Source organism: Oncorhynchus keta, chromosome 35, assembly GCF_023373465.1.
Source record: "Oncorhynchus keta strain PuntledgeMale-10-30-2019 chromosome 35, Oket_V2, whole genome shotgun sequence".
NCBI classification, from domain to species: domain Eukaryota; kingdom Metazoa; phylum Chordata; class Actinopteri; order Salmoniformes; family Salmonidae; genus Oncorhynchus; species Oncorhynchus keta.
The window spans coordinates 75,458,018-75,485,773 of NC_068455.1; the positions used below are offsets into that span (position 1 = coordinate 75,458,018).

General features: G+C 44.4%; 1 protein-coding gene and 1 long non-coding RNA gene across 51 annotated transcripts in view; one reads left to right on the forward strand and one right to left on the reverse strand.

Moving 5' to 3' along the window:
• m1ap (meiosis 1 associated protein) overlaps positions 1-9,577 on the forward strand; it is a 72,471-nt gene extending 62,894 nt beyond the window's left edge. Inside the window, exons 8-14 of the mRNA XM_052495703.1 lie at positions 663-722; positions 921-1,002; positions 4,639-4,842; positions 8,395-8,544; positions 8,918-9,157; positions 9,271-9,390; positions 9,500-9,577. Of these exons, the coding sequence (XP_052351663.1) occupies positions 663-722; positions 921-1,002; positions 4,639-4,842; positions 8,395-8,544; positions 8,918-9,157; positions 9,271-9,390; positions 9,500-9,577 (934 nt within the window). The remainder of the gene's footprint in view (positions 1-662; positions 723-920; positions 1,003-4,638; positions 4,843-8,394; positions 8,545-8,917; positions 9,158-9,270; positions 9,391-9,499) is intronic.
• A 5,052-nt stretch (positions 9,578-14,629) lies between these two features.
• Positions 14,630-20,141, reverse strand: LOC127916209 (uncharacterized). Of its 50 annotated transcripts, none has more exons than XR_008093952.1 (5): positions 19,325-20,141; positions 18,138-18,951; positions 17,595-17,802; positions 16,246-17,547; positions 14,630-15,862 (listed from the first exon to the last, which is right to left on the reverse strand). It is a non-coding gene; the product is annotated as an uncharacterized LOC127916209 (long non-coding RNA). The 50 variants fall into 50 exon arrangements; XR_008093956.1 differs by having other exon boundaries at positions 18,138-18,771; positions 19,265-20,141; XR_008093945.1 differs by having other exon boundaries at positions 19,265-20,141.
• Between the last annotated feature and the right edge of the window lie 7,615 nt (positions 20,142-27,756).

Consider the following 27,756-nt stretch of genomic DNA (forward strand, 5'->3'; position numbering starts at 1 on the left):
ATGTGTGTTGCAGGACACTGCGTCCAGACTGTGTGTCTACTGTATTAATGTGTGTGTTGCAGGACACTGCGTCCAGACTGTGTGTCTACTGTATTAATGTGTGTGTTGCAGGACACTGTGTGTCTACTGTATTAATGTGTGTTGCAGGACACTGCGTGACTGTGTGTCTACTGTATTAATGTGTGTGTTGCAGGACACTGCGTCCAGACTGTGTGTCTACTGTATTAATGTGTGTTGCAGGACACTGCGTCCAGACTGTGTGTCTACTGTATTAATGTGTGTGTTGCAGGACACTGCGTCCAGACTGTGTGTCTACTGTATTAATGTGTGTTGCAGGACACTGCGTGCAGACTGTGTGTCTACTGTATTAATGTGTGTGTTGCAGGACACTGCGTCCAGACTGTGTGTCTACTGTATTAATGTGTGTTGCAGGACACTGCGTCCAGACTGTGTGTCTACTGTATTAATGTGTGTGTTGCAGGACACTGCGTCCAGACTGTGTGTCTACTGTATTAATGTGTGTTGCAGGACACTGCGTGCAGACTGTGTGTCTACTGTATTAATGTGTGTGTTGCAGGACACTGCGTCCAGACTGTGTGTCTACTGTATTAATGTGTGTGTTGCAGGATACTGTGTGTCTACTGTATTAATGTGTGTTGCAGGACACTGCGTGCAGACGGCGTGTGTGAGAGTGTGTTGTACGGCCTGCCCCTCATCATCAGGTGAGATGGACAGACACCACTGAGGTTTTTAAACCAAGTTTTTAGCCTTTATTCAATCATTTAATTAAATGTTTTATTTGTGTTTAATGTTCTTTTGCTTATTATCGACGTCTTTTCATTTTATTGTTTTACAGTAAAAAAGAAAGAAGTGTTTTGCAAATTGAAATGCACTTGAATAAAGTTTCATTTGATCCTCAGGCCTACCACCTGTTGGCAAATGGACTGGGATGAGATGGAGAGAAACCATCACCTCTTCCATGCTCTCTGTCACACACTCCGGGTCAGTAGGGGGGAGGGAGGGAGGGAATGTTAACGAGGGATGATGAGAGACAGAGAGACAGACAGAGAGAGATATATATATAGAGAGAGAGAGACAGTAAATCCCAGTAAGACCAAAATAATGGCGTTCCAAAAAAGGTCCAGTCACCAGGACCACAAATACAAATTCCATCTAGACACCGTTGCCCTAGAGCACACAAAAAACTATACATACCTCGGTCTAAACATCAGCACCACAGGTAACTTCCACAAAGCTGTGAACGATTTGAGAGACAAGGCAAGAAGGGCCTTCTATGCCTTCAAAAGGAACATAAAATTCGACATACCAATTAGGATCTGGATAAAAATACTATAATCAGTCATAGAACCCATTGCCCTTTATGGTTGTGAGGTCTGGGGTCCGCTCACCAACCAAGACTTCACAAAATGGGACAAACACCAAATTGAGACTCTGCATGCAGAATTCTGCGAAAAATATCCTTTGTGTACAACGTAAAACACCAAATAATGCATGCAGAGCAGAATTAGGCCGATACCCACTAATTATCCAAATCCAGAATGGAGACATTAAATTCTACAACCACCTAAAAGGAAGCGATTCCCAAACCTTCCATAACAAAGCCATCACCTACAGAGAGATGAACCTGGAGAAGAGTCCCCTAAGAAAGCTGGTCCTGGGGCTCTGTTCACAAACACAAACACACCCCACAGAGCCCCAGGACAGCAGCACAATTAGACCCAACCAAATCATGAGAAAACAAAAAGATAATTACTTGACACATTGTAAAGAATTAACAAAAAAACTGAGCAAACTAGAATGTTATTTGGCCCTAAACAGAGAGTACACAGTGGCAGAATACCTGACCACTGTGACTGACCCAAACTTAAGGAAAGCTTTGACTATGTACAGACTCAGTGAGCATAGCCTTGCTATTGAGAAAGACATGGCTCTCAAGAGAAGACAGGCTATGTGCTCACTGCCCACAAAATGAGGTGGAAACTGAGCTGAACTTCCTAACCTCCTGCCAAATGTATGACCATATTAGAGACACATTTCCCTCAGATTACACAGACCCACAAAGAATTTGAAAACAAAGTTTGATAAACTCTCATATCTATTTGGTGAAATACCACAGTGTTCCATCACAGCAAGATTTGTGACCTGTTGCCACAAGAAAAGGTCAACCAGTGAAGAACAAACACCATTGTAAATACAACCCATATTTATGCTTATTTATTTTCCCTTGTGTACTTTAACCATTTGTACAGTGTTACAACAATAGATTTGAATTGTCAGGAGGGCTATCAGGGTGGCTATCAGGGTGGGTATTAGGGTGGGTGACGGGGGGTTGTCAGGGTGGCTGACAGGGGGGGTTGTCGGGGGGTTTGTCAGGAGAGCTTTCAGTGAGTGTGGCTATCAGGGTGGTTTGTCAGGAGGGCTATCAGGGGGTTTGTCAGGAGGGCTATCAGGGGGGGTTGTCAGGAGGGCTTTCAGTGTGGCTATCAGGGTGGTTTGTCAGGGGGCTATCAGGGGGTTTGTCAGGGGTGGCTATCGGTGGCTGGCTTTGTCAGGGTGGTTTGTCAGGAGGGCTATCAGGGGGGGTTGTCAGGAGGGCTTTCAGTGTGGCTATCAGGGTGGTTTGTCAGGGTGGCTATCGGGCTATCAGGGGTGTTTGTCAGGGTGGCTATCAGGTGTGGCTATCAGGTGGGTTTGTCTGGAGGGCTATCAGGCTGGCTATCAGGGGTTTGTCAGGAGGGCTATCAGGGGGGTTGTCAGGAGGGCTTTCAGTGTGGCTATCAGGGTGGTTTGTCAGGAGGGCTATCAGGGGGTTTGTCAGGGTGGCTATCGGTGTGGCTATCAGGGGGGTTTGTCTGGAGGGCTATCAGGCTGGCTATCAGGGGGTTTGTCAGGAGGGCTATCAGGGGGGACAGGGGTTGTTTGTCAGGAGGGCTATCAGGGTGGCTGACAGGGGGGTGTCAGGGTGGCTGTCAGGGTAGCTATTGGAGTGGCTATCAGGGGGCTGACAGGGGTCAGGAGGGCTATCAGGGTGGCTGACAGGGGGTTGTCAGGGCTGAGCTATCAGGGGCTGTTGTCAGGGGGCTGGCTGATCAGGGGGTTGTCAGGGCTATCAGGGGTTGTCAGGGTGGCTATCAGGGGGGTTATCAGGGTAACTATCAGGGTGGCTGACAGGGGGTTGTCAGGAGGGCTATCAAGGGGTTTGTCAGGAGGGCTATCAGGGGGGGGTTGTCAGGAGGGCTATCAGGGTGGCTGACAGGGGGTTGTCAGGAGTTCTATCAGGGGGTTGTCAGGAGGCTATCAGGGTGGCTGACAGGGAGGGTTGTCAGGGGGGTTTGTCAGGGCTATCAGGGTGGCTGACGGGGGTTGTCGGGAGGGCTATCAGGGGGGTTTGTCAGGAGGGCTATCAGGGTGGCTGACAGGGGGTTGTCAGGAGTTCTATCAGGGGTTGTCAGGAGTTCTATCAGGGTGGCTGGGGGGGTTGTCAGGCTATCAGAGGGCTGACGGGGGTTGGCTATCAGGGTGGCTGATGGGGGTTTCAGGGGGGGGGTTTCAGTCAGGAGGGCTATCAGGGTGGCTGACAGGGGGGTTTGTCAAGGTGGCTATCAGGGGGGGTTGTCAGGGTGGCTATCAGGGGGGGAGGGTCAGGGTGGCTATCAGGGGGGTTTGTCAGGAGGTCTATCAGGGGGGTTTGTCAGGAGGGTTATCAGGGTGGCTGACAGGGGGTTTGTCAGGAGGGCTATCAGGGGTTTGTCAGGAGGGCTATCAGGGTGGCTGACGGGGGGACATTGTCAGGGGGTCGTCAGGGCTATCAGGGGTGGCTGACAGGGGGGTTGTCAGGAGGGCTATCAGGGGGCTGACAGGGGGTTGTCAGGAGGGCTGACAGGGGGTTGTCAGGAGGGTGGCTGACAGGGGGTTGTCAGGAGGGTGGCTGACAGGGGGTTGTCAGGAGTTCTATCAGGGGGTTGTCAGGAGGCTATCAGGGTGGCTGACAGGGAGGGTTGCCAGGAGAGCTATCAGGGGGTGTTGTCAGGGTGGCTATCAGGGGGGGTTGTCAGGAGGGCTATCAGGGTGGCTGACAGGGGAGTTGTCAGGAGGGCTATCAGGGTGGCTGACAGGGTGGCTGACAGGGGTTGTCAGGGTGGCTGACAATGGGGGTTGGCAGGGGTTGGCAGGGTGGCTGACAAGGGGGTTGTCAGGGTGGTTGACAGGGGGTTGTCAGGAGGGTGGCTGACGGGGGGTTGGAGGGCTCAGGGTGGCTGACAGGGGGTTGTCAGGAGGGCTATCAGGGGGGGTTGTCAGGGTGGCTGACAGGGGGTTGTCAGGGGGCTGATCAGGGGGGTTGTCAGGGTGGCTGACGGGGGGCTGTCAGGGGGCTGTCAGGGGGCTATCAGGGGGCTGTCAGGGTGGCTGACGGGTGGCTAACAGGGGGGGTTGTCAGGAGGGTGGCTGACAGGGGGTTGTCAGGAGGGTGGCTGACAGGGAGGGTGCTCAGAGATGTTGTGATCCCCTGGGGTTCTTCATTTGTCTGTCCTGCTGTGATGTCGAGGTCATGGTCTGGGGTGGTCTGTTCTGCTCTCTCTCTCTCCCTCCTCCTCAATGCTCCCTCTCTCTTTCCAGGCTCGTGACTGGTTCCTACTGGTGCGTTCAGAGCCTATTGGTTCCAGTTCTATTGGTTCTGGTGTGTGTTGCCACTACCTCCTTCAGCCCTCTGCCTCTCTCTCCCTCCTCCTCAAACCTGTGGCAAACAGAGAGATGCTGCTGCCCTGCCAACTGCCTGTCTCAAATCAGGACCCCCCACCTGATGCACTAACCACCATACAGGTACAGACTGTAGATAAATCACCTGTTTTACTATGACTAAATATACATACACACTCTCACTCTGTATGTCTCTCCTCTCTCTTTCTCGCTCTCAATTTCAATTAAATGTAAGGCTTTATTGGCATGGGAAACATACATTGCCAAAGCAAGTGAAATAGATCTCTCTCTCTATGTCTCTTTCTTGTGGAGGTAAACCCAGGCCCTGTGTGTCCCCAGGTACCCTCATTTGTTGACTTCTGTGATCGAAAAGTCGCTCTGGATAAGAGCGTCTGCTAAATGACTTAAATGTAAATGTAAATGAAAAAGCATTGGTTTCATGCATGTCAACATCAGAAACCTCCCTAAGTTTGTTTTACTCACTGCTTTAGCACATTCCGCCAACCCTGATGTCCTTGCCTTGTCTGAATCCTGGCTTAGGAAGGCCACCAAAGATTCTGAGATTTCCATACCCAACTACAACATTTTCTGTCAAGATAGAACTGCCAAAGGGGGAGGAGTTGCAATCTGCTGCAGAGAGAGCCTGCAAAGTTCTGTCATACTTTCCAGGTCTATGCCCAAACTGTTTGAACTTCTAATTTAAAAAATGAACCTCTCCAGAAATAAGTCTCACTGTTGCCGCCTGCTATCGACCCCCCCCTCCGCTCCCAGCTGTGCCCTGGACACCATTTGTGAATTGATCGCCCCCCATCTAGCTTCAGAGTTTGTTCTGTTAGGTGACCTGAACTGGGATATGCTTAACACCCCGGCAGTCCTACAATCTAAGGTAGATGCCCTCAATCTCACACAAATCATCAAGGAACCCACCAGGTACAACCCTAAATCCGTAAACATGGGCACCCTCATAGACATTATCCTGACCAACTTGCCCTCCAAATACACCTCTGCTGTTTTCAACCAGGATCTCAGCGATCACTGCCTCATTGCCTGCATCCGCTATGGATACTCGGTCAAACGGTCACCCTTCATAACTGTCAAACGCTCCCTAAAACACTTCTGCGAGCAGGCCTTTCAAATCGACCTGGCCCGAGTATCCTGGAAGGATATTGACCTCATCCCGTCAGTCGAGGATGCCTGGTCATTCTTTAAAAGTAATTTCCTCACCATCTTAGATAAGCATTCCCCGTTCAAAAAATGCCAAAATAAGAACAGATATAGCCCTTGGTTCACTCCAGACCTGACTGCCCTTGACCAGCACAAAAACATCCCGTGGCAGACTGCAATAGCATCAAATAGTCCCCGCGATATGCAACTGTTCAGGGAAGTCAGGAACCAATACACAGAGTCAGTCAGGAAAGCAAAGGCCAGCTTTTTCAAGCAGAAATATGCACCCTGTAGCTCTAACTCCAAAAAGTTCTGGGACACTGTAAACACTCCATGGACACTGTAAACACTCCATGGACACTGTAAACACTCCATGGACACTGTAAACACTCCATGGACACTGTAAACACTCCATGGACACTGTAAAGTCCATGGAGAACAAGAGCACCTCCTCCCAATCCATGATAATCGAACATTTCAATAAGCATTTCTCAACGGCTGGCCATGCTTTCGTCCTGGCTTCTCCAACCCCGGCCAACAGCCCCCCCAGCTTCTCCTTCACCCAAACCCATACAGCAGATATTCTGAAAGAGCTGCAAAACGTGGACCCGTACAAATCAGCTGGGCTAGAACACATGGACCCCCTATTTCTAAAATGTACCTAAAATCATTGTTGCAACCCCTATTACCAGCCTGTTCAACCTCTCTTTCGTATCGTCCGAGATCCCTAAAGATTGGAAAGCTGCCACGGTCATCCCCCTCTTCAAAGGGGGAGACACTCTAGACCCAAACTGTTACAGACCTATATCCATCCTGCCCTGCCTATCTAAAGTCTTCGAAAGCCAAGTAAATAAACAGATCACTGACCATTTCGAATCCCACCATACCTTCTCCGCTGTGCAATCCGGTTTCCGAGCTGGTCACGGGTGAACCTCAGCCACGCTCAAGGTATTAAACGATATCATAACCGCTATCGATAAAAGACAGTACTGTGCAGCCGTCTTCATCGACATGGCCAAGGCTTTCGACTCTGTCAATCACTGTATTCTTATCGGCAGACTCAACAGCCTTGGTTTCTCTAATGACTGCCGCGCCTGGTTCACCAACTACTTTGCAGACCGAGTTCAGTGTGTCAAATCGGAGGGTCTGTTGTCCGGACCACTGGCAGTCTCTATGGGGGTACCACAGGGTTCAATTCTTGGGCTGACTCTTTTCTCTGTATATATCAATGTCGCTCTTGCTGCGGGCGATTCCCTGATCCACCTCTACTCAGACTACACCATTCTGTATACTTCTGGCCCTTCCTTGGACACTGTGCTAACTAACCTCCAAACGAGCTTCAGTGCCATACAACACTCCTTCAGTGGCCTCCAACTGCTCTTAAATGCTAGTAAAACCAAATGCATGCTTTTCAACCGTTCGCTGCCCGCACCCACCCGCCCGACTAGCAACACTACCCTGGACAGTTCCGACCTAGAATATGTGGACAACTATAAATACCTAGGTGTCTGGCTAGACTGTAAACTCTCCTTCCAGACTCATATTAAACATCTCCAATCCAAAATCAAATCTAGAATCGGCTTTCTATTTCGCAACAAAGCCTCCTTCACTCACGCCACCACACTTACCCTAGTAAAACTGATTATCCTACCGATCCTCAACTTCGGCGATGTCATTTACAAAATAGCCTCTAACACTCTACTCAGCAAATTGGATGCAGTCTATCACAGTGCCATCTGTTTTGTTACCAAATGACCTTATACCACCCACCACTGCGACCTGTATGCTCTAGTCGGCTGGCCCTCGCTACATATTCGTCGCCAGACCCACTGGCTCCAGGTCATCTATAAGTCTATGCTAGGTAAAGCTCCGACTTATCTCAGTTCACTGGTCACGATGGCAACACCCATCCGTAGCACACGTTCCAGCAGGTATAATTCACTGATCATCCCCAAAGCCAACACCTCATTTGGCCGCCTTTCCTGCCAGTTCTCTGCTGCCAGTGAGTGACTGGAACAAATTGCAAAAATCGCTGAAGTTTATTTCCCTCACCAACTTTAAACATCAACTATCTGAGCAGCTAACTGATCGCTGCAGCTGTACATAATCCATCTGTAAATAGCCCACTCTACCTACCTCATCTCCATAGTTTTTTTTCCTGCTCTTTTGCACACTCTACTATCTCTACTTGCACATTGTCATCTGCTAAATTGTAATCATTCTCTCCTATGGCCTATTTATTGCCTACCTCCTCATGCCTTTTGCACACACTGTATATAGACTTTATTTTTTCTACTGTGTCATTGACTTGTTTATTGTGTTATTGGCTTGTTTATTGTTTACTCCACGTGTAACTGTGTTGTTGTCTGTGTCACACTGCTTTGCCTCGTCTTGGCCAGGTTGCAGTTGCTAATGAGAACCTGTTCTCAACTAGCCTACCTGGTTAAATAAAGGTGAAATAAAATGAATTTAAAAATAAAAAGATCTCTCTCTCTCTCTCTCTCTCATCAGAGTTGTGTGGGTCAGCTAGAAGAAGAGTCAGCCCTAGAAGCACCTAGAGTCTCAGCACCCTCTTATCAACCCTCACCACCCTCTCCATCAGGTGAGGGGGACTGCTGTCAACCCTCATATCCAGCACCTCAAGGTACCTACTGTCACCAGGTACTTGGGTACTACCACCCTCATATCCATACAGGGGACTCAGGTACCTACTGTCACCACCCTCATATCCATACAGGTACTTGCTGTCACCACCCTCATATCCATACAGGTACCTCATATCCACTGTCACCACCCTCATATCCATACAGGGGACTGCTGTCACCACCCCTCATATCCATACAGGTGACTGCTGTCATCCATACAGGTGACTGCTGTCATCATATCCATACAGGTACTTGGTCACCTACCATGTCACCACCCTCATATCCATACAGGTACTACCTCATATCTGTCACCACCACTCATATCCATACAGGTACTTGCTGTCACCACCCTCATATCCATACAGGTGACCACCCTCATATCCATACAGGTGACTGCTGTCACCATACAGGGACTTGCCCACCACCCCATATCCATACAGGTGACTGCTGTCACCCCTCACCATACAGTTCTTACTGTCACCACCCTCATATCCATACAGGTGACTGCTGTCACCACCCTCATATCCATACAGGTGACTGCTGTCACCACCCTCACATCCATACAGGTGACTGCTGTCAGCACCCTCATATCCATACAGGGGACTGCTGGCACCATCATATCCATACAGGTGACTGCTGTCACCACCCTCATATCCATACAGTTACACTGTCACCACCCTCATATCCATACAGGTGACTGCTGTCACCGCCCTCACCATACAGTCTTATGTCATCCATACAGGTGACTGCTGTCACTGTCACCACCCTCATATCCATACAGGTGACTGCTGTCACTCATATCCATACAGTCACCACCCTCATATCCATACAGGGACTGCTGTCACCCCTCATATCCATACAGGTACTGCTGTCACCACCCTCATATCCATACAGGGGACTGCTGTCACCCCATACAGGGGACATATCCATACAGGTGACCATGCTGTGTCACCACCCTCATATCCATACAGGTACCCTCATATCCTCCATACAGGGGACTGCTGCTGTCACCTGCTGTCACCCCCTACAATGCTGGCACAACAGGTTGATCTGTCATTTCCCCTCACAGACCCCAACAGACTCCCCCTCAGGGACCACCCTCACCACAGGTACCAGCAGTGGGCCCGGGGACTGCAACTACACCTGTCACCACCCTTACTACAATACAACAGTTGATCTGTCATTTCCCCTACAGACAGCCAAGACAGGTTTGTTTGTCCCTGTTCAGTCTACTACTGACGATCCTTAACTCTGTTTCTCCGTTTCTATGACCACAGAACCATCTATTTCTCTGCTTATGTGTTCCTGGTGAATGATTAGTTTAACCGTTGGACATTTATGACTGGGGTCAAAGTTCATGGTTATACTTGAGCTGTTTGTTCTGTTTCAACTTGATTGTAGTGGACTAACATTCACACAAGATATACTCAACAAAGAAATCTAAACGAAACATGTAAAGATTTTACCGAGTTACAGTTCATATAAGGAAATCAGTCAATTTAAATAAATTAATTAGGCCCTAATCTATGGATTTCACATGGCTGGGAATACAGATATGCTTCTGTTGGCCACAGACACCTTTAAAAGAAGGTAGGGGATTGGATCAGAAAACCAGTCAGTATCTGGTGTGACCACCATGTACCTCATGCAGAGTGACACATCTCCTTCACATGGAGTTGATCGGGCTGTTAATTGTGGCTTTTAGAATGTTGTCCCACTCCTCTTCAATGGCTGTGCGAAGTTGTTGGATATTGGCGGGAACTGTAACACGCTGTCGTACACGTCGGTCCAGAGCATCCCAAACATGCTTAATGGGTGACATGTCTGGGGAGTTTCCAGGCCATGGAAGAACGGGGACATTTTCAGCTTCCAGGAATTGTGTACAGATCCTTGCAACATGCGGCTGTGCATTATCACGCTGAAACATGAGGTGATGGCCGCAGATGAATGGCATGACAATGGGCCTCAGGATCTCGTCACGGCGATTTTAGTGTGTAAATCTTGGTGGAGCAACAAAAAAAATGTGGGATACATGCCAGCAAGGCAACAACACTAAACAACACATGAATTGAACTATAACGGTTCATTCAGCCTCATTTACAAAACATAGCTGATATGGCTGACTTGCTTAAACAAATGTAGTTTCTACTGACAATTGAGATGTACAAACTATGGCATAAGGGGACGACAAGCGGATAAGAGGCAATCAGCAATTTCGACGAAGACATTAATGAGGGAGCTAGGACTGACGTAGTCAATGTAACTATTTGTTCAGCACTTTTGAAATGTACAGCGACAAAATTCAGAACATGGGCCATTTTTACAGTGTTCTCCCTGTACACCAAGTCAGAACCGTAGGATAAATAAAGGGGGCCTAGAAGCAGACAATGAAAGCTCTATTCAATGATTACATTTCTCTAAAAATGGCTATAGGCTACATGTGCACTACCAAGTCAGAACAGTAGGCTAAGTTATGAGAGGGAAAAAGGAACACATTTATTAGGGTGAGGCACATGGGCTACTAACAGCTTACTACACAACATACACGTAGTATTACTTCCTTGTTGTATTATGATATAGATTATATATACATGATGTAGATTATATAAATGATATAATTATATAGATGTTGTATTATGATATAGATTATATATACATGATGTAGATTATATAAATGATAAAGATTATATAGATGTATTATGATATAGATTATATAAATGATAAATGTAAAATAAAGGTTACATTTTTTTAAATATATAGATGATATAGATGTTGTATTATGATATAGATTATAATAATAATAATAATATATGCCATTTAGCAGACGCTTTATATAAATGATATAGATTATATAGATGTTATATTATGATATAGATTATATATACATGATGTAGATTATATAAATGATATAGATTATATAGATGTTGTATTATGATATGTATTATATATTATGATATAGATTATATAGATGTTGTATTATGATATATATTATATATTATGATATAGATGATATAGATGTTGTATTATGATATAGATGTTGTATTATGATATAGATGTTATATTATGATATAGATGATATAGATGTTGTATTATGATATAGATGCATTATGATATTAATTATATAAATTATATAAATAATATAGGTTATATAGATGATATAGATGTTGTATTATGATATAGATGTTATAGATGATATAGATGTATTATGATATTAATTATATAAATGATATAGGTTATATAGGTGATATAAATGATATAGATGTTGTAATGATATTAATTATATAAATAATATAGATGTTATAGATTATATAGATGATATAGATGTTGTATTATGATATAGATGTTATAGATTATATAAATGATAGACTATATACATTATATAGATGATATATATGTTGTATTATGATATAGATGTTATAGATTATATAGATTATATAAATGATAGACTATATAAATTATATAGATGATATAGATGTTGTATTATGATATAGATTATATAGATTATGTAGATGATATAGCCGGGACCACCAGGTTGTAAGTCGCTCTGGATAAGAGCGTCTGCTAAATGACTTAAATGTAAATGTAATGTTGTATTATGATATAGCTGATAATTTTACTTCTGAAAGTATGCACTAGATGGCAGTATTTTACTTCTTGACTTCAGAGACATATTTATCAAAAGTTTCTCTCACGCACACACGCACGCACTCACTTACTCACTCAAACATACAGTCACTCATACACACACACTCTGTCTCCAGGGTGATTTCATTGTATTAGAGGAGTGATTGAGCGAATCGAATCGCCCTGTCTCAATCTGGGTCAGAGAGACGAGAGAGAGCGGAACTGGAACTGTCACCCGGCCGTTACCGTGGAGACTTCTCTGTGTCTTCCAATGATTACCTCACAACCAATAGACTTCTTCTTTTTAGTCAATTCTTAGGTATTCTTTTAGCCTGAGTTGCCAGTCTGTTGGTGCTATGAACTCCTAGTCACTCATTATCATGCCATATATGTTGCTATCAGCTATTACTACAGCCCATAGTGTTTCCTGATCAGGTCATTTGGTTGTGTGTGGTTGTGTGTGTGTGTGTGTGTGTGTGTGTGTGTGTGTGTGTGTGTGTGTGTGTGTGTGTGTGTGTGTGTGTGTGTGTGTGTGTGTGTGTGTGTGTGTGTGTGTGTGTGTGTGTGTGTGTGTGTGTGTGTGTGTGTGTGTGTGTGTGTGTGTGTGTGTGTGTGTGTGTGTGTGTGTGTGTGTTAGCTTTATGGGTCATCTCTGATAAGGTCTCCTGCAATGCAAATAGATCATGTAATGTGAGTGATTCACTCTCTCAGTTCAAGGGGCTTCATTGGCATGGGAAACATGTTTACATTGCCAAAGCAAGTGAAATAGATCATTAACTTAAGTGAAATAAACAAGAAAAAGTGAACAGTAAATATCACTCATAAAAGTTCCAAAAGAATAAAGACATTTCAAATGTCATATTATGTCTATATATAGTTTTGTAACAATGTGCAAATAGTTCAAGTGCAAAAGGGAAAATAAATAAACATAAATATGGGTTGTATTTACAATGGTGTTTGTTCTTCAGTGGTTGCCCTTTTCTTGTTGCAACAAGTCACAAATCTTGCTGTGATGGAACACGGTAGTATTTCACCCAGTAGATATGGGAGTTAATCAAAATTGAATTAGTTTTCAAATTCTTTGTGGGTCTGTGTAATCTGAGGGAAATATGTGTCTCTATTATGGTCATACATTGGGCAGGAGGTTAGGAAGTGCAGCTCAGTTTCCAACTCATTTTGTGGGCGGTGAGCACATAGCCTGTCGTCCCTTGACAGACAGGCCTGCCTCTCTCTCCCTCCTCCCCCTTAACAGTATCTCACCTCTCTCGTCTATTTCTGTCTTTCTCTCTGTCACTTTCTCTTTCCACTCCCTTTCTAGCAAATAACTAAATGCTTTGTAATGTGAAATACACAGTGACTTTGTCTTTGTCCCTTTATCTCCCTCTCTCTGGCTTTATTGGCATGGGAAACATGTTAACATTGCCAGAGCAAGTGAAATAAACTCAGCAAAAAAATAAACGTCCTCTCACTGTCAACTGCATTTATTTTCAGCAAATTTAAGATGTGTAAATATTTGTATGAACATAACAAGCAAGATTCAACAACTGAGACATAAACTGAACAAGTTCCACAGACATGTGACTAACAGAAATGGAACAATGTGTCCCTAACAAAGGGGGGTCAAAATCAAAAGTAACAGTCAGAATCTGGTGTGGCCACCAGCTGCATTAAGTACTGCAGTGCATCTCCTCCTCATGGACTGCACCAGAATTGCCAGTTCTTGCTGTGAGATGTTACCCCACTCTTCCACCAAGGCACCTGCAAGTTCCCGGACATTTCTGGGGGGAGTGGTCCTAGCCCTCACCCTCCACCTCCAAATCGATCCCGCTACAGAGCACAGGCCTCAGAGAACTCATTCCTTCGACGGTAAACGCGAATCCGACCAGCACCCATGGTAAGACAAAACCGCTACTCGTCAGTGAAGAGCACTTTTTGCCAGTCCTGTCTGGTCCAGCGACGGTGGGTTTGTGCCCATAGGCGACGTTGTTGCCGGTGATGTCTGGTGAGAACCTGCCTTACAACAGGCCAACAAGCCCTCAGTCCAGCCTCTCTCAACCTATTGCCGACAGTCTGAGCACTGATGGAGGGATTGTGCGTTCCTGGTGTAACTCGGGCAGTTGTTGTTGCCATTCTGAACCTGTCCCGCAGGTATGATGTTCGGATGTACCGATCCTGTGCAGGTGTTGTTACACGTGGTCTGCCACTGTGAGGACGATCAGCTGTCCGTCCTGACGCCCTGTAGTCTTTGAAAGACAGGGTCCTGATAATATACAAAAGTGACATAAACAATAAACATTTACATCCAAAGAATAAAGACATTGCCAATGTCATATTACGTGCAAATAGTTAAGGTACAAAAGGGAAAATAAATAAACATAAATATGAGTTGTATTTACAACGCCGTTTGTTCTCTCTCCCACACAATACACAGGAACTCACTCCTTCTTCTCTATCTCCTCTCTCCATCCCCCGCAGCAGCAGCAGGGTCGTCAGTTCCAGGGGGGTAACAGGAGAGTCAGGGCCACCGTGGCGCCCCTCCCCTCGGCCCCTCCTCCCTCTAAGATGTCTCGCCCAACCCTCACCATGACCCCAGACCCCCGTGCCAACTCCACACCCCTCTGTTCCCACGACGACGATTTGCTGATGATGCTGTGAGACTATTATTGCACCTCGCTCCAGAGTGAAGTTTCCCCTGATAGTACTGATAGATAGATAGTACTGATAGATTGATAGTACTGATAGGTTGATAGTACTGATAGGTTGATAGTACTGATAGGTTGATAGTACTGATAGATTGATAGTACTGATAGATAGTACCGATGGATTGATAGTACTGATAGATAGTACCGATAGATTGATAGTACTGATAGATAGTACCGATGGATTGATAGTACTGATAGATTGACAGTACCGATAGATTGATAGATAGTACTGATAGATTGATAGTACTGATAGATAGTACCGATAGATGGATAGTACTGATAGATAGTACTGATAGATAGTACTTATAGATTCATTTTTTACTGAACTTTATATTTATTCACGGGATCCCAGTTGAGACCAGTGTCTCATTCACAATGGAGTCCTGAGAACAAACATCTCTAAAGATGATAGTTCAATAAAACAGCAAAAATGTACTACAGGAGATAGACCTACCACAGCTCAACAACACTAATAACAGCTCAACAACACTAATGACCTACCACAGCTCAACAACACTAATAACAGCTCAACAACACTAATAACAGCTCAACAACACTAATGACCTACCACAGCTCAACAACACTAATGACCCACCACAGCTCAACAACACTAATGACCTACCACAGCTCAACAACACTAATAACAGCTCAACAACACTAATGACCTACCACAGCTCAACAACACTAATGACCCACCACAGCTCAACAACACTAATGACCTACCACAGCTCAACAACACTAATAACAGCTCAACAACACTAATGACCTACCACAGCTCAACAACACTAATGACCTACCACAGCTCAACAACACTAATAACAGCTCAACAACACTAATGACCTACCACAGCTCAACAACACTAATAACAGCTCAACAACACTAATGACCCACCACAGCTCAACAACACTAATGACCTACCACAGCTCAACAACACTAATAACAGCTCAACAACACTAATAACAGCTCAACAACACTAATGACCTACCACAGCTCAACAACACTAATGACCTACCACAGCTCAACAACACTAATGACCCACCACAGCTCAACAACACTAATAACAGCTCAACAACACTAATAACAGCTCAACAACACTAATGACCCACCACAGCTCAACAACACTAATGACAGCTCAACAACACTAATGACCTACCACACCTCAACAACACTAATGACCCACCACAGCTCAACAACACTAATGACCCACCACAGCTCAACAACACTAATAACAGCTCAACAACACTAATGACCCACCACAGCTCAACAACACTAATGACCCACCACAGCTCAACAACACTAATAACAGCTCAACAACACTAATAACAGCTCAACAACACTAATGACCCACCACAGCTCAACAACACTAATAACAGCTCAACAACACTAATGACCTACCACAGCTCAACAACACTAATGACCCACCACAGCTCAACAACACTAATGACAGCTCAACAACACTAATGACCCACCACAGCTCAACAACACTAATAACAGCTCAACAACACTAATGACCCACCACAGCTCAACAACACTAATAACAGCTCAACAACACTAATGACCTACCACAGCTCAACAACACTAATAACAGCTCAACAACACTAATGACCTACCACAGCTCAACAACACTAATAACAGCTCAACAACACTAATGACCTACCACAGCTCAACAACACTAATAACAGCTCAACAACACTAATGACCTACCACAGCTCAACAACACTAATAACAGCTCAACAACACTAATAACAGCTCAACAACACTAATGACCCACCACAGCTCAACAACACTAATAACAGCTCAACAACACTAATAACAGCTCAACAACACTAATGACCTACCACAGCTCAACAACACTAATAACAGCTCAACAACACTAATGACCTACCACAGCTCAACAACACTAATAACAGCTCAACAACACTAATGACCTACCACAGCTCAACAACACTAATAACAGCTCAACAACACTAATAACAGCTCAACAACACTAATGACCCACCACAGCTCAACAACACTAATAACAGCTCAACAACACTAATAACAGCTCAACAACACTAATAACAGCTCAACAACACTAATGACCTACCACAGCTCAACAACACTAATGACCCACCACAGCTCAACAACACTAATGACAGCTCAACAACACTAATGACAGCTCAACAACACTAATGACCTACCACAGCTCAACAACACTAATAACAGCTCAACAACACTAATGACCCACCACAGCTCAACAACACTAATAACAGCTCAACAACACTAATGACCCACCACAGCTCAACAACACTAATAACAGCTCAACAACACTAATGACCTACCACAGCTCAACAACACTAATAACAGCTCAACAACACTAATGACCTACCACAGCTCAACAACACTAATGACCCACCACAGCTCAACAACACTAATGACAGCTCAACAACACTAATGACAGCTCAACAACACTAATGACCTACCACAGCTCAACAACACTAATAACAGCTCAACAACACTAATGACCCACCACAGCTCAACAACACTAATAACAGCTCAACAACACTAATGACCCACCACAGCTCAACAACACTAATAACAGCTCAACAACACTAATGACCTACCACAGCTCAACAACACTAATAACAGCTCAACAACACTAATGACCTACCACAGCTCAACAACACTAATAACAGCTCAACAACACTAATGACCTATAACAGCTCAACAACACTAATAACAGCTCAACAACACTAATGACCCACCACAGCTCAACAACACTAATAACAGCTCAACAACACTAATAACAGCTCAACAACACTAATGACCTACCACAGCTCAACAACACTAATGACCCACCACAGCTCAACAACACTAATGACAGCTCAACAACACTAATGACAGCTCAACAACACTAATGACCTACCACAGCTCAACAACACTAATAACAGCTCAACAACACTAATGACCTACCACAGCTCAACAACACTAATAACAGCTCAACAACACTAATGACCTACCACAGCTCAACAACACTAATAACAGCTCAACAACACTAATAACAGCTCAACAACACTAATGACCCACCACAGCTCAACAACACTAATAACAGCTCAACAACACTAATAACAGCTCAACAACACTAATAACAGCTCAACAACACTAATGACCCACCACAGCTCAACAACACTAATGACAGCTCAACAACACTAATGACAGCTCAACAACACTAATGACCTACCACAGCTCAACAACACTAATAACAGCTCAACAACACTAATAACAGCTCAACAACACTAATAACAGCTCAACAACACTAATAACAGCTCAACAACACTAATAACAGCACAACAACACTAATAACAGCTCAACAACACTAATAACAGCTCAACAACACTAACAACACACCACAGCTCAACAACACAAATAACAGCTCAACAACACTAATAACAGCTCAACAGCACTAATAACAGCTCAACAACACTAATAACCCACCACAGCTCAACAACACTAATAACACCTCAACAACATTAATAACCCACCACAGCTCAACAACACTAATAACAGCTCAACAGCACTAATAACACCTCAACAACACTAACAACACACCACAGCTCAACAACACTAACAACACACCACAGCTCAACAACACTAATAACAGCTCAACAACACTAATAACAGCTCAACAACACTAATAACAGCTCAACAACACTAATAACAGCTCAACAACACATAACTTTCCACAACCAACCCCCATACTAATAACCCAATAAACCACCACTATCAACCAAAGCCGATGCTGTGAGACTGTTATTCCACATCGCTCCAGGTGAAGTTTCTCCTAGACACAGACCGATGCTGTGAAACTGTTATTCCACATCGCTCCAGGGTGAAGTTTCTCCTAGACACAGACCGATGCTGTGAGACTGTTATTCCACCTCGCTCCAGGGTGAAGTTTCTCCTAGACACAGACCGATGCTGTGAGACTGTTATTCCACATCGCTCCAGGGTGAAGTTTCTCCTAGACACAGACCGATGCTGTGAGACTGTTATTCCACATCGCTCCAGTGTGAAGTTTCTCCTAGACACAGACCGATGCTGTGAGACTGTTATTCCACCTCGCTCCAGGGTGAAGTTTCCCCTAGACACAGACCGATGCTGTGAGACTGTTATTCCACATCGCTCCAGGGTGAAGTTTCCCCTAGACACAGACCGATGCTGTGAGACTGTTATTCCACATCGCTCCAGGGTGAAGTTTCTCCTAGAAGACCGATTTCCCACTAGACACAGACCGACACAGACCGATGCTGTGAGACTGTTATTCCACATCGCTCCAGGGTGAAGTTTCCCCTAGACACAGACCGATGCTGTGAGACTCCAGGGTGAAGTTTCCCCTAGACACAGACCGATGCTGTGAGACTGTTATTCCACATCGCTCCAGGGTGAAGTTTCTCCTAGACACAGACCGATGCTGTGAGACTGTTATTCCACATCGCTCCAGGGTGAAGTTTCCCCTAGACACAGACCGATGCCGTGTTAGACTGAACTCAACCAATAAGCTCAACATGCAAATAGGCCCCCCCCAATGTTATACTCAAAGCACTTTAACATACAAGCAAGCAGGTTTCCCTTAGGTACAGATCTAGTATCATCTTTGCCTGCCCCAATCCTAACAAATAACCATTAGTGGGGGAAATGTAACATTGACCCAAGATCAGCAACTAGGGGGCAACTTCGCCCTACTCCCTCGAGCTCCAAGCTACTTACCTCTTAAGGAAGAGACATGGCAAACACGCAAGTAGACTCACGAATGCTATACTCGAGGAACGAGCCAGTTCAACCCTTACCCTGAGGGACTGCAATTCTAGGCCACATCCAAAGTTTGCAAACAAGATGGACAAGCTTCCAACTGTTCATATGGTAGAGTCATTTGTACGGTGAGTCGGTGAGGCCTCAAAAGAAGCTCAGTCAGCATTAAACAGAGAAACACTGTAAAACAAACCCTGCAACCACACACACACACTTCCTACAGTAACCCTGCAACCACACACACACACACTCTTCCTACAGTAACCCTGCAACCACACACACACACACAAACACACACTCTTCCAACAGTATGGTTAGAGCTATAGTTGTTTCATGGATTTAACACCCCTATTAAAAACCTTCTCACAATAATTAATTAGTTAGATTTCGTTTCCCTCGCCGCCGTGTCCAGATTGCTGAGGCGGCATAAAAAGCAAACAATTAAAGACCAGAAAAAAAATAGACTGATTTAAACAGGTTCGATGTGTAAAACGCAGGCATTGTCCCACCCCAGTAGTCAAACGCCTGCTGTGTACTGCTGAGACATAATAAACAGAGGGGGTCTCTCTCTCTCTCTTCAGTTCCAAAGGGCACCCTATTCTCTGCTTAGTGTACTACATCTGACCAGAGCCCTATGGGCCAGCCCTGTCAGTCCTAGTCACAAGTACTGCACTATATAGGGAATAGGGTTCAGTTTGAGACGTAGACCAGGGCTGTAATCTAGGGGAAACGGAAGCTGGATCAGGGGGGTGACGGAGGGGGTAAAGGAAGCTGGATCGGAGTGGATGGACTGATGCAGGGGGTACTGGAGGAACAGGTCAGAGCGGGGTTGAGGCTAGAACTGAGGTTGTTGTGTGACGATGTCATTCAATAATATGCCCATTCAAGGAGTTCGGTCACACACTCATAATTACACAGTCACACACACACACACACACACACACACACACACACACTTGAGTGGTTAAACAGGCTCCCGCCATTCCGCCCACCCACTGAACTCTACAACCCTGAAGAGTATGACACTGTGGCATCACGGCGTTGTGATGTCACACAAGACTTGAAACTGTCAGCCAATTGTTAAACAGGCTCCCGCCATTCCACCCACTCACAGTGTCCGGGTGATGTCATGGCATTGTGATGTCACACAAGACAGCCAATCGTTTAAAAGACTCCCGCCATTCCACCCACTCACAGTGTCCGGGCGTTGTCATGGCATTGTGATGTCACAGAACAGAACCCCTCCACCCACTGAGAGATGAATTTCAGTCACTGACCAAGTTCAGGTGTTTTTTGTGTGTTCTTGCCTGACTTGGAAATGTTATTGTTTATCTTTGTCAAAAAAAAACAAAAAAAAAATTTCACCCACTTGTGACATCAGAGCTTTGATATGGATAATATAATAATAATAATATATGCCATTTAGCAGACGCTTTTATCCAAAGCGACTTACAGTCATGTGTGCATACATTCTACGTATGGGTGGTCCCGGGAATTGAACCCACTACCCTGGCGTTACAAGCGCCATGCTCTACCAACTGAGCTACAGAAGGACCTGTCTCTCATCTCAACTACTCTCTGATATAAACCACAACTCCCCATATTGAAACTTTGATAGACGTTCTGTTTGACTGGCTGTGAATGTAGTTGAATGTAATCAGTGTTGTTCTTTTAAATGTTCCCTAAAATGTTCATGTTCTGTTCATGTTCTGTTGAGGTCCTCTGTTGTGTTAGTTGCCACTTAAACCTCATTTGCTCCATTGGGCGCCGTACTACTATGGCTGGCCCTGTAAAGCAGCACATTTCACTGAACTGTATGTGATAATACTTTAACTGTACATATCAAAATATATTCAAATAAAACAAGTTCCTGCATGTGGAACCTGCTAGTTTCAGTTGTGATCAGCAGTTATCACTGATTAGAAGTCCCTGTGGCCAAATAGTGACACACCCAAAACATACGCATCACACACACAAACTAAAACACAAGGGGGAAGATCTCAATTGCAAACTTCTGGGTGTCATCTCTCCCCATCTCCTTCTCAAGACCTACTGTATGAGAAAGCCAGAGGTCCCTCAACCTTGTCCTCCAATGTGTTTTGAGAAGGACGCGGGATAATGTTAGTTCAGAGGGCTGGTGTGCCCTTCATACTGGACTTCCTCTTTTCACAGCCGTTTCAGTTTCAGGTGTGTGTGTGTGTGTGTGTGTGTGTGTGTGTGTGTGTGTGTGTGTGTGTGTGTGTGTGTGTGTGTGTGTGTGTGTGTGTGTGTGTGTGTGTGTGTGTCAGAGAGAGGACAATCGAAGGAAAAAGCTGAGCAGGGGGCATATTTTTCTGCTGCGGTGCAGAGTTAGAGGAGAGGACGAGGAAATGAAACGCACAGACACAGGAAGTCAACGTGATGCTACTACCCTGAGTCAACCACTGAGATAGAAGTAGTTTAACAATGTACCGAATTACAAAATCTATGAATAAACTTCTGGGAGGGGGATGTCAAGCTAAGTTTATAACTGAAGTCTACACAGGCGAGGAAATCTTCCAATAAAGAGAAATGAAGGAAAATAAAGAGACAAACTGAAACTTCTCCAAACGAGGGTGTGTTTCCAAGTGGCACCCTTAAGTCCATCTTCTGACCAAATCAAATCAAATCTAGGGTGTGTTTCCAAGTGGCACCCTTAAGTCCCTCTTCTGACCAAATCAAATTCTAGGGTGTGTTTCCAAGTGGCACCCTTAAGTCCCTCTTCTGACCGAATCAAATTCTATTGGTCACATACACATGTTTAACAGATGTTATTCATACACATGTTTAACAGATGTTATTCATACACATGTTTAACAGATGTTATTCATACACATGTTTAACAGATGTTATTCGTACACATGTTTAACAGATGTTATTCATACACATGTTTAACAGATGTTATTCATACACATGTTTAACAGATGTTATTCATACACATGTTTAACAGATGTTATTCATACACATGTTTAACAGATGTTATTCATACACATGTTTAACAGATGTTATTCGTACACATGTTTAACAGATGTTATTCGTACACATGTTTAACAGATGTTATTCATACACATGTTTAACAGATGTTATTCATACACATGTTTAACAGATGTTATTCATACACATGTTTAACAGATGTTATTCGTACACATGTTTAACAGATGTTATTCGTACACATGTTTAACAGATGTTATTCATACACATGTTTAACAGATGTTATTCATACACATGTTTAACAGATGTTATTCGTACACATGTTTAACAGATGTTATTGTGTAGCGAAATGCTTGCGTTTCTTACTGCGACAAGTCAGTAATATCTAACAAGTAATATGTAACAATTTCACAACAATACACACAAATCTAAAGTAAAGGAATGTAATTAAGAATATGTAAATATTTGGACGAGCAACATCGGAGTGGCATTGACTAAAATACAGTAGAATATAATACAGTATGTACACATGAGATGAGTAATGCAAAATATGTAAACATTATTAAAGTGACTAGTGTTCTATTATTAAAGTGGCCAGGGATTTCAAGTCTATGTACAATGGGGTAAAAAAAAGTATTTAGTCAGTAACAAAGGAACTAAGATCAGAATGTGACAATCAGACTGTTAAATAGCCACCACTAACACCTTAGAGGCTGCTGCACTATATACAGTGGGGCATAAAAAATATTTAGTCAGCCACCAATTGTGCAAGTTCTCCCACTTAAAAAGATGAGAGAGGCCTGTAATTTTCATCATAGGTACACTTCAACTATGACAGACAAAATGAGAGAAAATTCAGAAAATCACATTGTAGGATTTTTTATGAATTTATTTGCAAATTATGGTGGAAAATACTTATTTGGTCAATAACAAAAGTTTATCCCAATACTTTATCTCGGACAGCCTGTCAGGAAGTCCAGAACCCAGTTGTACAGGGCGGGGTTCCGACCCAGGGCCCCAAGCTTAATGATGAGCTTGGAGGGTACTATGGTGTTGAATGCTGAGCTACAGTCAATGAACGGCATTCTTATATAGGTATTCCTCTTGTCCAGATGGGAAGGGCAGTGTGCAGTGCGATGGCGATTGCATCGTCTGTGGATCTATTGGGGCGTTAAGCAAATTGAAGTGGGTCTAGAGTGACATGTAAGGTGGAGGTGATATGATCCTTGAATAGTCTCTCAAAGCACTTCATGATGACAGAAGTTAGTGCTACGGGCCGATAGTCATTTAGTTCAGTTACCTTTGCCTTCTTGGGTACAAGAACAATGGTGGCCATCTTGAAGCATGTGGGGACAGAAGACTGGGATAGGGAGAGATTGAATATGTCCGTTAACACTCCAGCTAGCTGGTCTGCGCATGCTCTGAGGATGCGGCTAGGGATGCCGTCTGGGCCGGCAGCCTTGCGAGGGTTAACACGTTTAAATGTTTTACTCACAACAACCACGGAGGAGGAGAGCCCACAGTCCTTGGTAGCGGGCCGCGTCGGTGGCACTGTGTTATCCTCAAAGCGGTTGAAAAGGGTGTTACGCTTGTCCACAAGCAAAACATCGGTGTCTGTGACATGGCTGGTGTTCTCTTTGTAATCTGTGATTTCCTGTAGACCCTGCCACATGTCTGAGCCATTGAATTGTGACTCCACTTTGTTTCTGTACTGAGGATTTGCTTGTTTTCCTTACGGAGGGAATTTTTATTTATTTTTTATTTTACCTTTATTTAACTAGGCAAGTCAGTTAAGAACAAATTCTTATTTTCAATGATGGCCTAGGAACAATGGGTTAACTGCCTTGTTCAGGGGCAGAATGACAGATATTTACCTTATCGGCTCGCGGATTCGATCTTGCAACCTTTCGGTTACTAGTCCAACGTTCTAATCACTAGGCTACCCTGCCGCCCTGGAACAACTACGCTGTTTGTATTTGGCCATTTTCCCAGTCACCTTGCCATGGTTAATTGCAGTGGTTTGCGCTTTCAGTTTTGCGCGAATGCAAACCGTTTCTGGTTTTGGGTAGGTTTTAATAGTCACAGTGGGAACAACATCAACTATACATTTCCTAATAAACTCAGTCACCGTATCTGTGTGTTCGTCAATGTTATTCTCAGAGGCTACCTGGAAAAAAAATAAAAATATATATATATATGCCATTTAGCTGACGCTTTTATCCAAAGCGACTTACAGTCATGTGTGCATACATTCTACGTATGGGTGGTCCCGGGAATCGAACCCACTACCCTGGCGTTACAAGCGCCATGCTCTACCAACTGAGCCACAGAAGGACCGCATATCTGCGGAACATATCCCAGTCGGCGGGATCAAAACAATAGTGAAGCATGATTGGTCAGACCAGCATTGAATAGTCCATAGCACGGGTACTTCCTGTTTGAGTGTCTGTATATAGGCAGGGAGGAGCGAAATGGAGTCGTGATCAGATTTGCCGAAAGGAGGACAGAGGAGGAGGGCTTTGTAGGCATTTTGAAAAGCTGAGTAGAAGTGGTCCAATGTTGTACCAGAGCGAGTGCTACAGTCAATAGTCTTGGTAGAACTTTGGTAGCGTTATTCTCAGATTAGCTTTGTTAAAATCCCCGGCTACAATAAATACAGCCTCCGGATATGTGGTTTCCAGTTTGCATAGAGTCCAGTGTAGTTCTTTGAGGCCGTCGTGGTATCAGCTTGAGGGAGAATATACACGGCTGTGACTATAACCGAAAATAATTATCTTGGGAGGTAATACGGTCAGCATTTGATTGTGTGGTATTCTAGGTCGGGTGAACGTAAGGACTTGAGTTCCTGTATGTTAATTATGAAACATACACCATCGCCCTTCTTCCCGGAGAGAGATTTATTCCTGTCTGCGCGATGAACTGATGCGGCGGCAGGGTAGCCTAGTGGTTAGAGTGTAGAGGTGGCAGGGTAGCCTAGTGGTTAGAGTGTAGAGGTGGCAGGGTAGCCTAGTGGTTAGAGTGTAGAGGTGGCAGGGTAGCCTAGTGGTTAGAGTGTAGAGGTGGCAGGGTAGCCTAGTGGTTAGAGCGTTGGACTAGTAACAAGTTCAAATCCCCGAGCTGACAAGGTACAAATCTGTCGTTCTGCCCCTGAACAGGCAGTTAACCCACTGTTCCTAGGCCGTCACTGAAAATAAGAATTTGTTCTTAACTGACTTGCCTAGTAAAATAAAGGTAAAAAAAAAAAATAACTGAGAACCTAACTGGCTGTACGGACTCAGACAGTATATCCCGAGAGCCATTTCCGTGAAATAGAATATGTTACAATCCCTGATGTCTCTCTGGAAGGAGATCCTCACCCTGAGCTCGTCAACTGTATTAGCCAAAGACTGAACATTAGCGAGTAATATACTCGGAAGCGGTGGGTGGTGTGCGTGCCTCCTGAGTCGGGACTAGAAGTCCATGCCGAATACTTTGGGAGCAGCCTCTGGGATACATTAATTTGCCCTGGGGGGTACGAACAAAGGATCCAATTCGGGAAAGTGGTATTCCTGGTCGTATAGCTGGTAATGCTGGTGAGTTACCGCCGCTCTGATATCCAAAAGTTATTTCCGGCTGTGTGTTATAACACAAAACTTTTCCTGGTCTAATAATGTAAGAAATAACCATCTTGTGCCTCACGGATACAGATTGAAGAGATCTGAGTGACTCAGCTTCTTGAGTGCCTTGATGGCAGACGCGTGGGAGACCGGACAGCAGTAAACACACAGCGAGACACACACACAGTACAGACACTACACACGCACACACACGGTACACAGAGGTTAATAGAAAATACCTGCTGGCCGGATGTTATCAGGCATCCAGGCTGTAACACACACACACACACACACACACACACACAGACACAGAGAGAGTCACACACACAGTCAGACACTCACTAGGTTAAATTGAGTTATGGCGCAGATGAGATCCTTGGGACACCCCTCCCCCCATTGGTTAAGGTATAGGGTAGGGTCGTCCCAAGGAACCCCGGATAGCACTAACCATAACAGCTGTCTAAAAGGTCAAAGGGAAAGCACGGGAGGAGAGAAACATTTAGGCACTTCCTCGCTGAATAAACTAAACCACTGGAGCTAGGCTGAAATATAGCAGACAGTCCCCACACACAATACATTTCATGTGTGAATGATCTATTTAAATATAAGGTTAAAGGTGTGTGAGAGACAGAGAGAGAAAAGAGGTGGCTTGAGTGTTCATGCTCTCAACGATAGCATTATGACATCTTTTAGAATCCCCATTTTGTTTTGTTGTTTTCCTAACGACCGGCTGCTACCGAGGCCATGAAATTGACCTGAAAGATTCCTTTCTTTCTTTCTTTTCACCGTGGCGTTCTGTTGTCTGGTTGTTGTTAGCAACGTTCCAGGGACGCCAGCGCTAGCATGCCGTGAATCTTAACCAAGACCTCAGGAAAAAAAACAAATGAGAGAGAAAAAAGGGATTTAAAAAAAAACTAACTAAATTGACGTGAATGAAAGAATGCTGGCTAAATTAACATAGTGTCTGGTTGGCTGTGATATAGGCCTTTTCCTGTCTGTCTCTCTCTTCCCTCTGTCACCCTTTCTTTCTCCTCTTTCTTCCACATACCTTCTTGTTCTCCCTTTTCCTCACTCATCACCTCACACAAACACTTTCTGACTTCTTTTTAAAAATGTTTTATCGTCTCACCATTTTTTTCTCTCAAACTTTCCTGTCTTTCTCTTCCACTCCCGCTCCATTACCTCGCAATTATATTTTAGATACACCTCCACCCCCCCATCTTTCTGAATCCCTGGTCTGTCCATCACTTTGCCCTCCTCTCTCAACCCTATACACCTCTCGCACAGTTTAACCTGTAGTTTTGAAACGGGGGAGCAGACATAAAAACTTCTGTCTTCCTCATTAAACTCTGGTTCAACTCGTTACAAAACACACTCCGGTCCAATCCAAAGGTCACATCTGTCAAAGAAATCAAAAATATTCCCCTCGAGTCTTATCTGACTATTCTATAGGGATAGTACACACACACACACACACACACACACACACACACACACAGCTGTTTTGAGTTTCTTTTGACCAATAGGTTTTATAATTCAGCAGCCAACGACTGTTCAATCTGTGACACT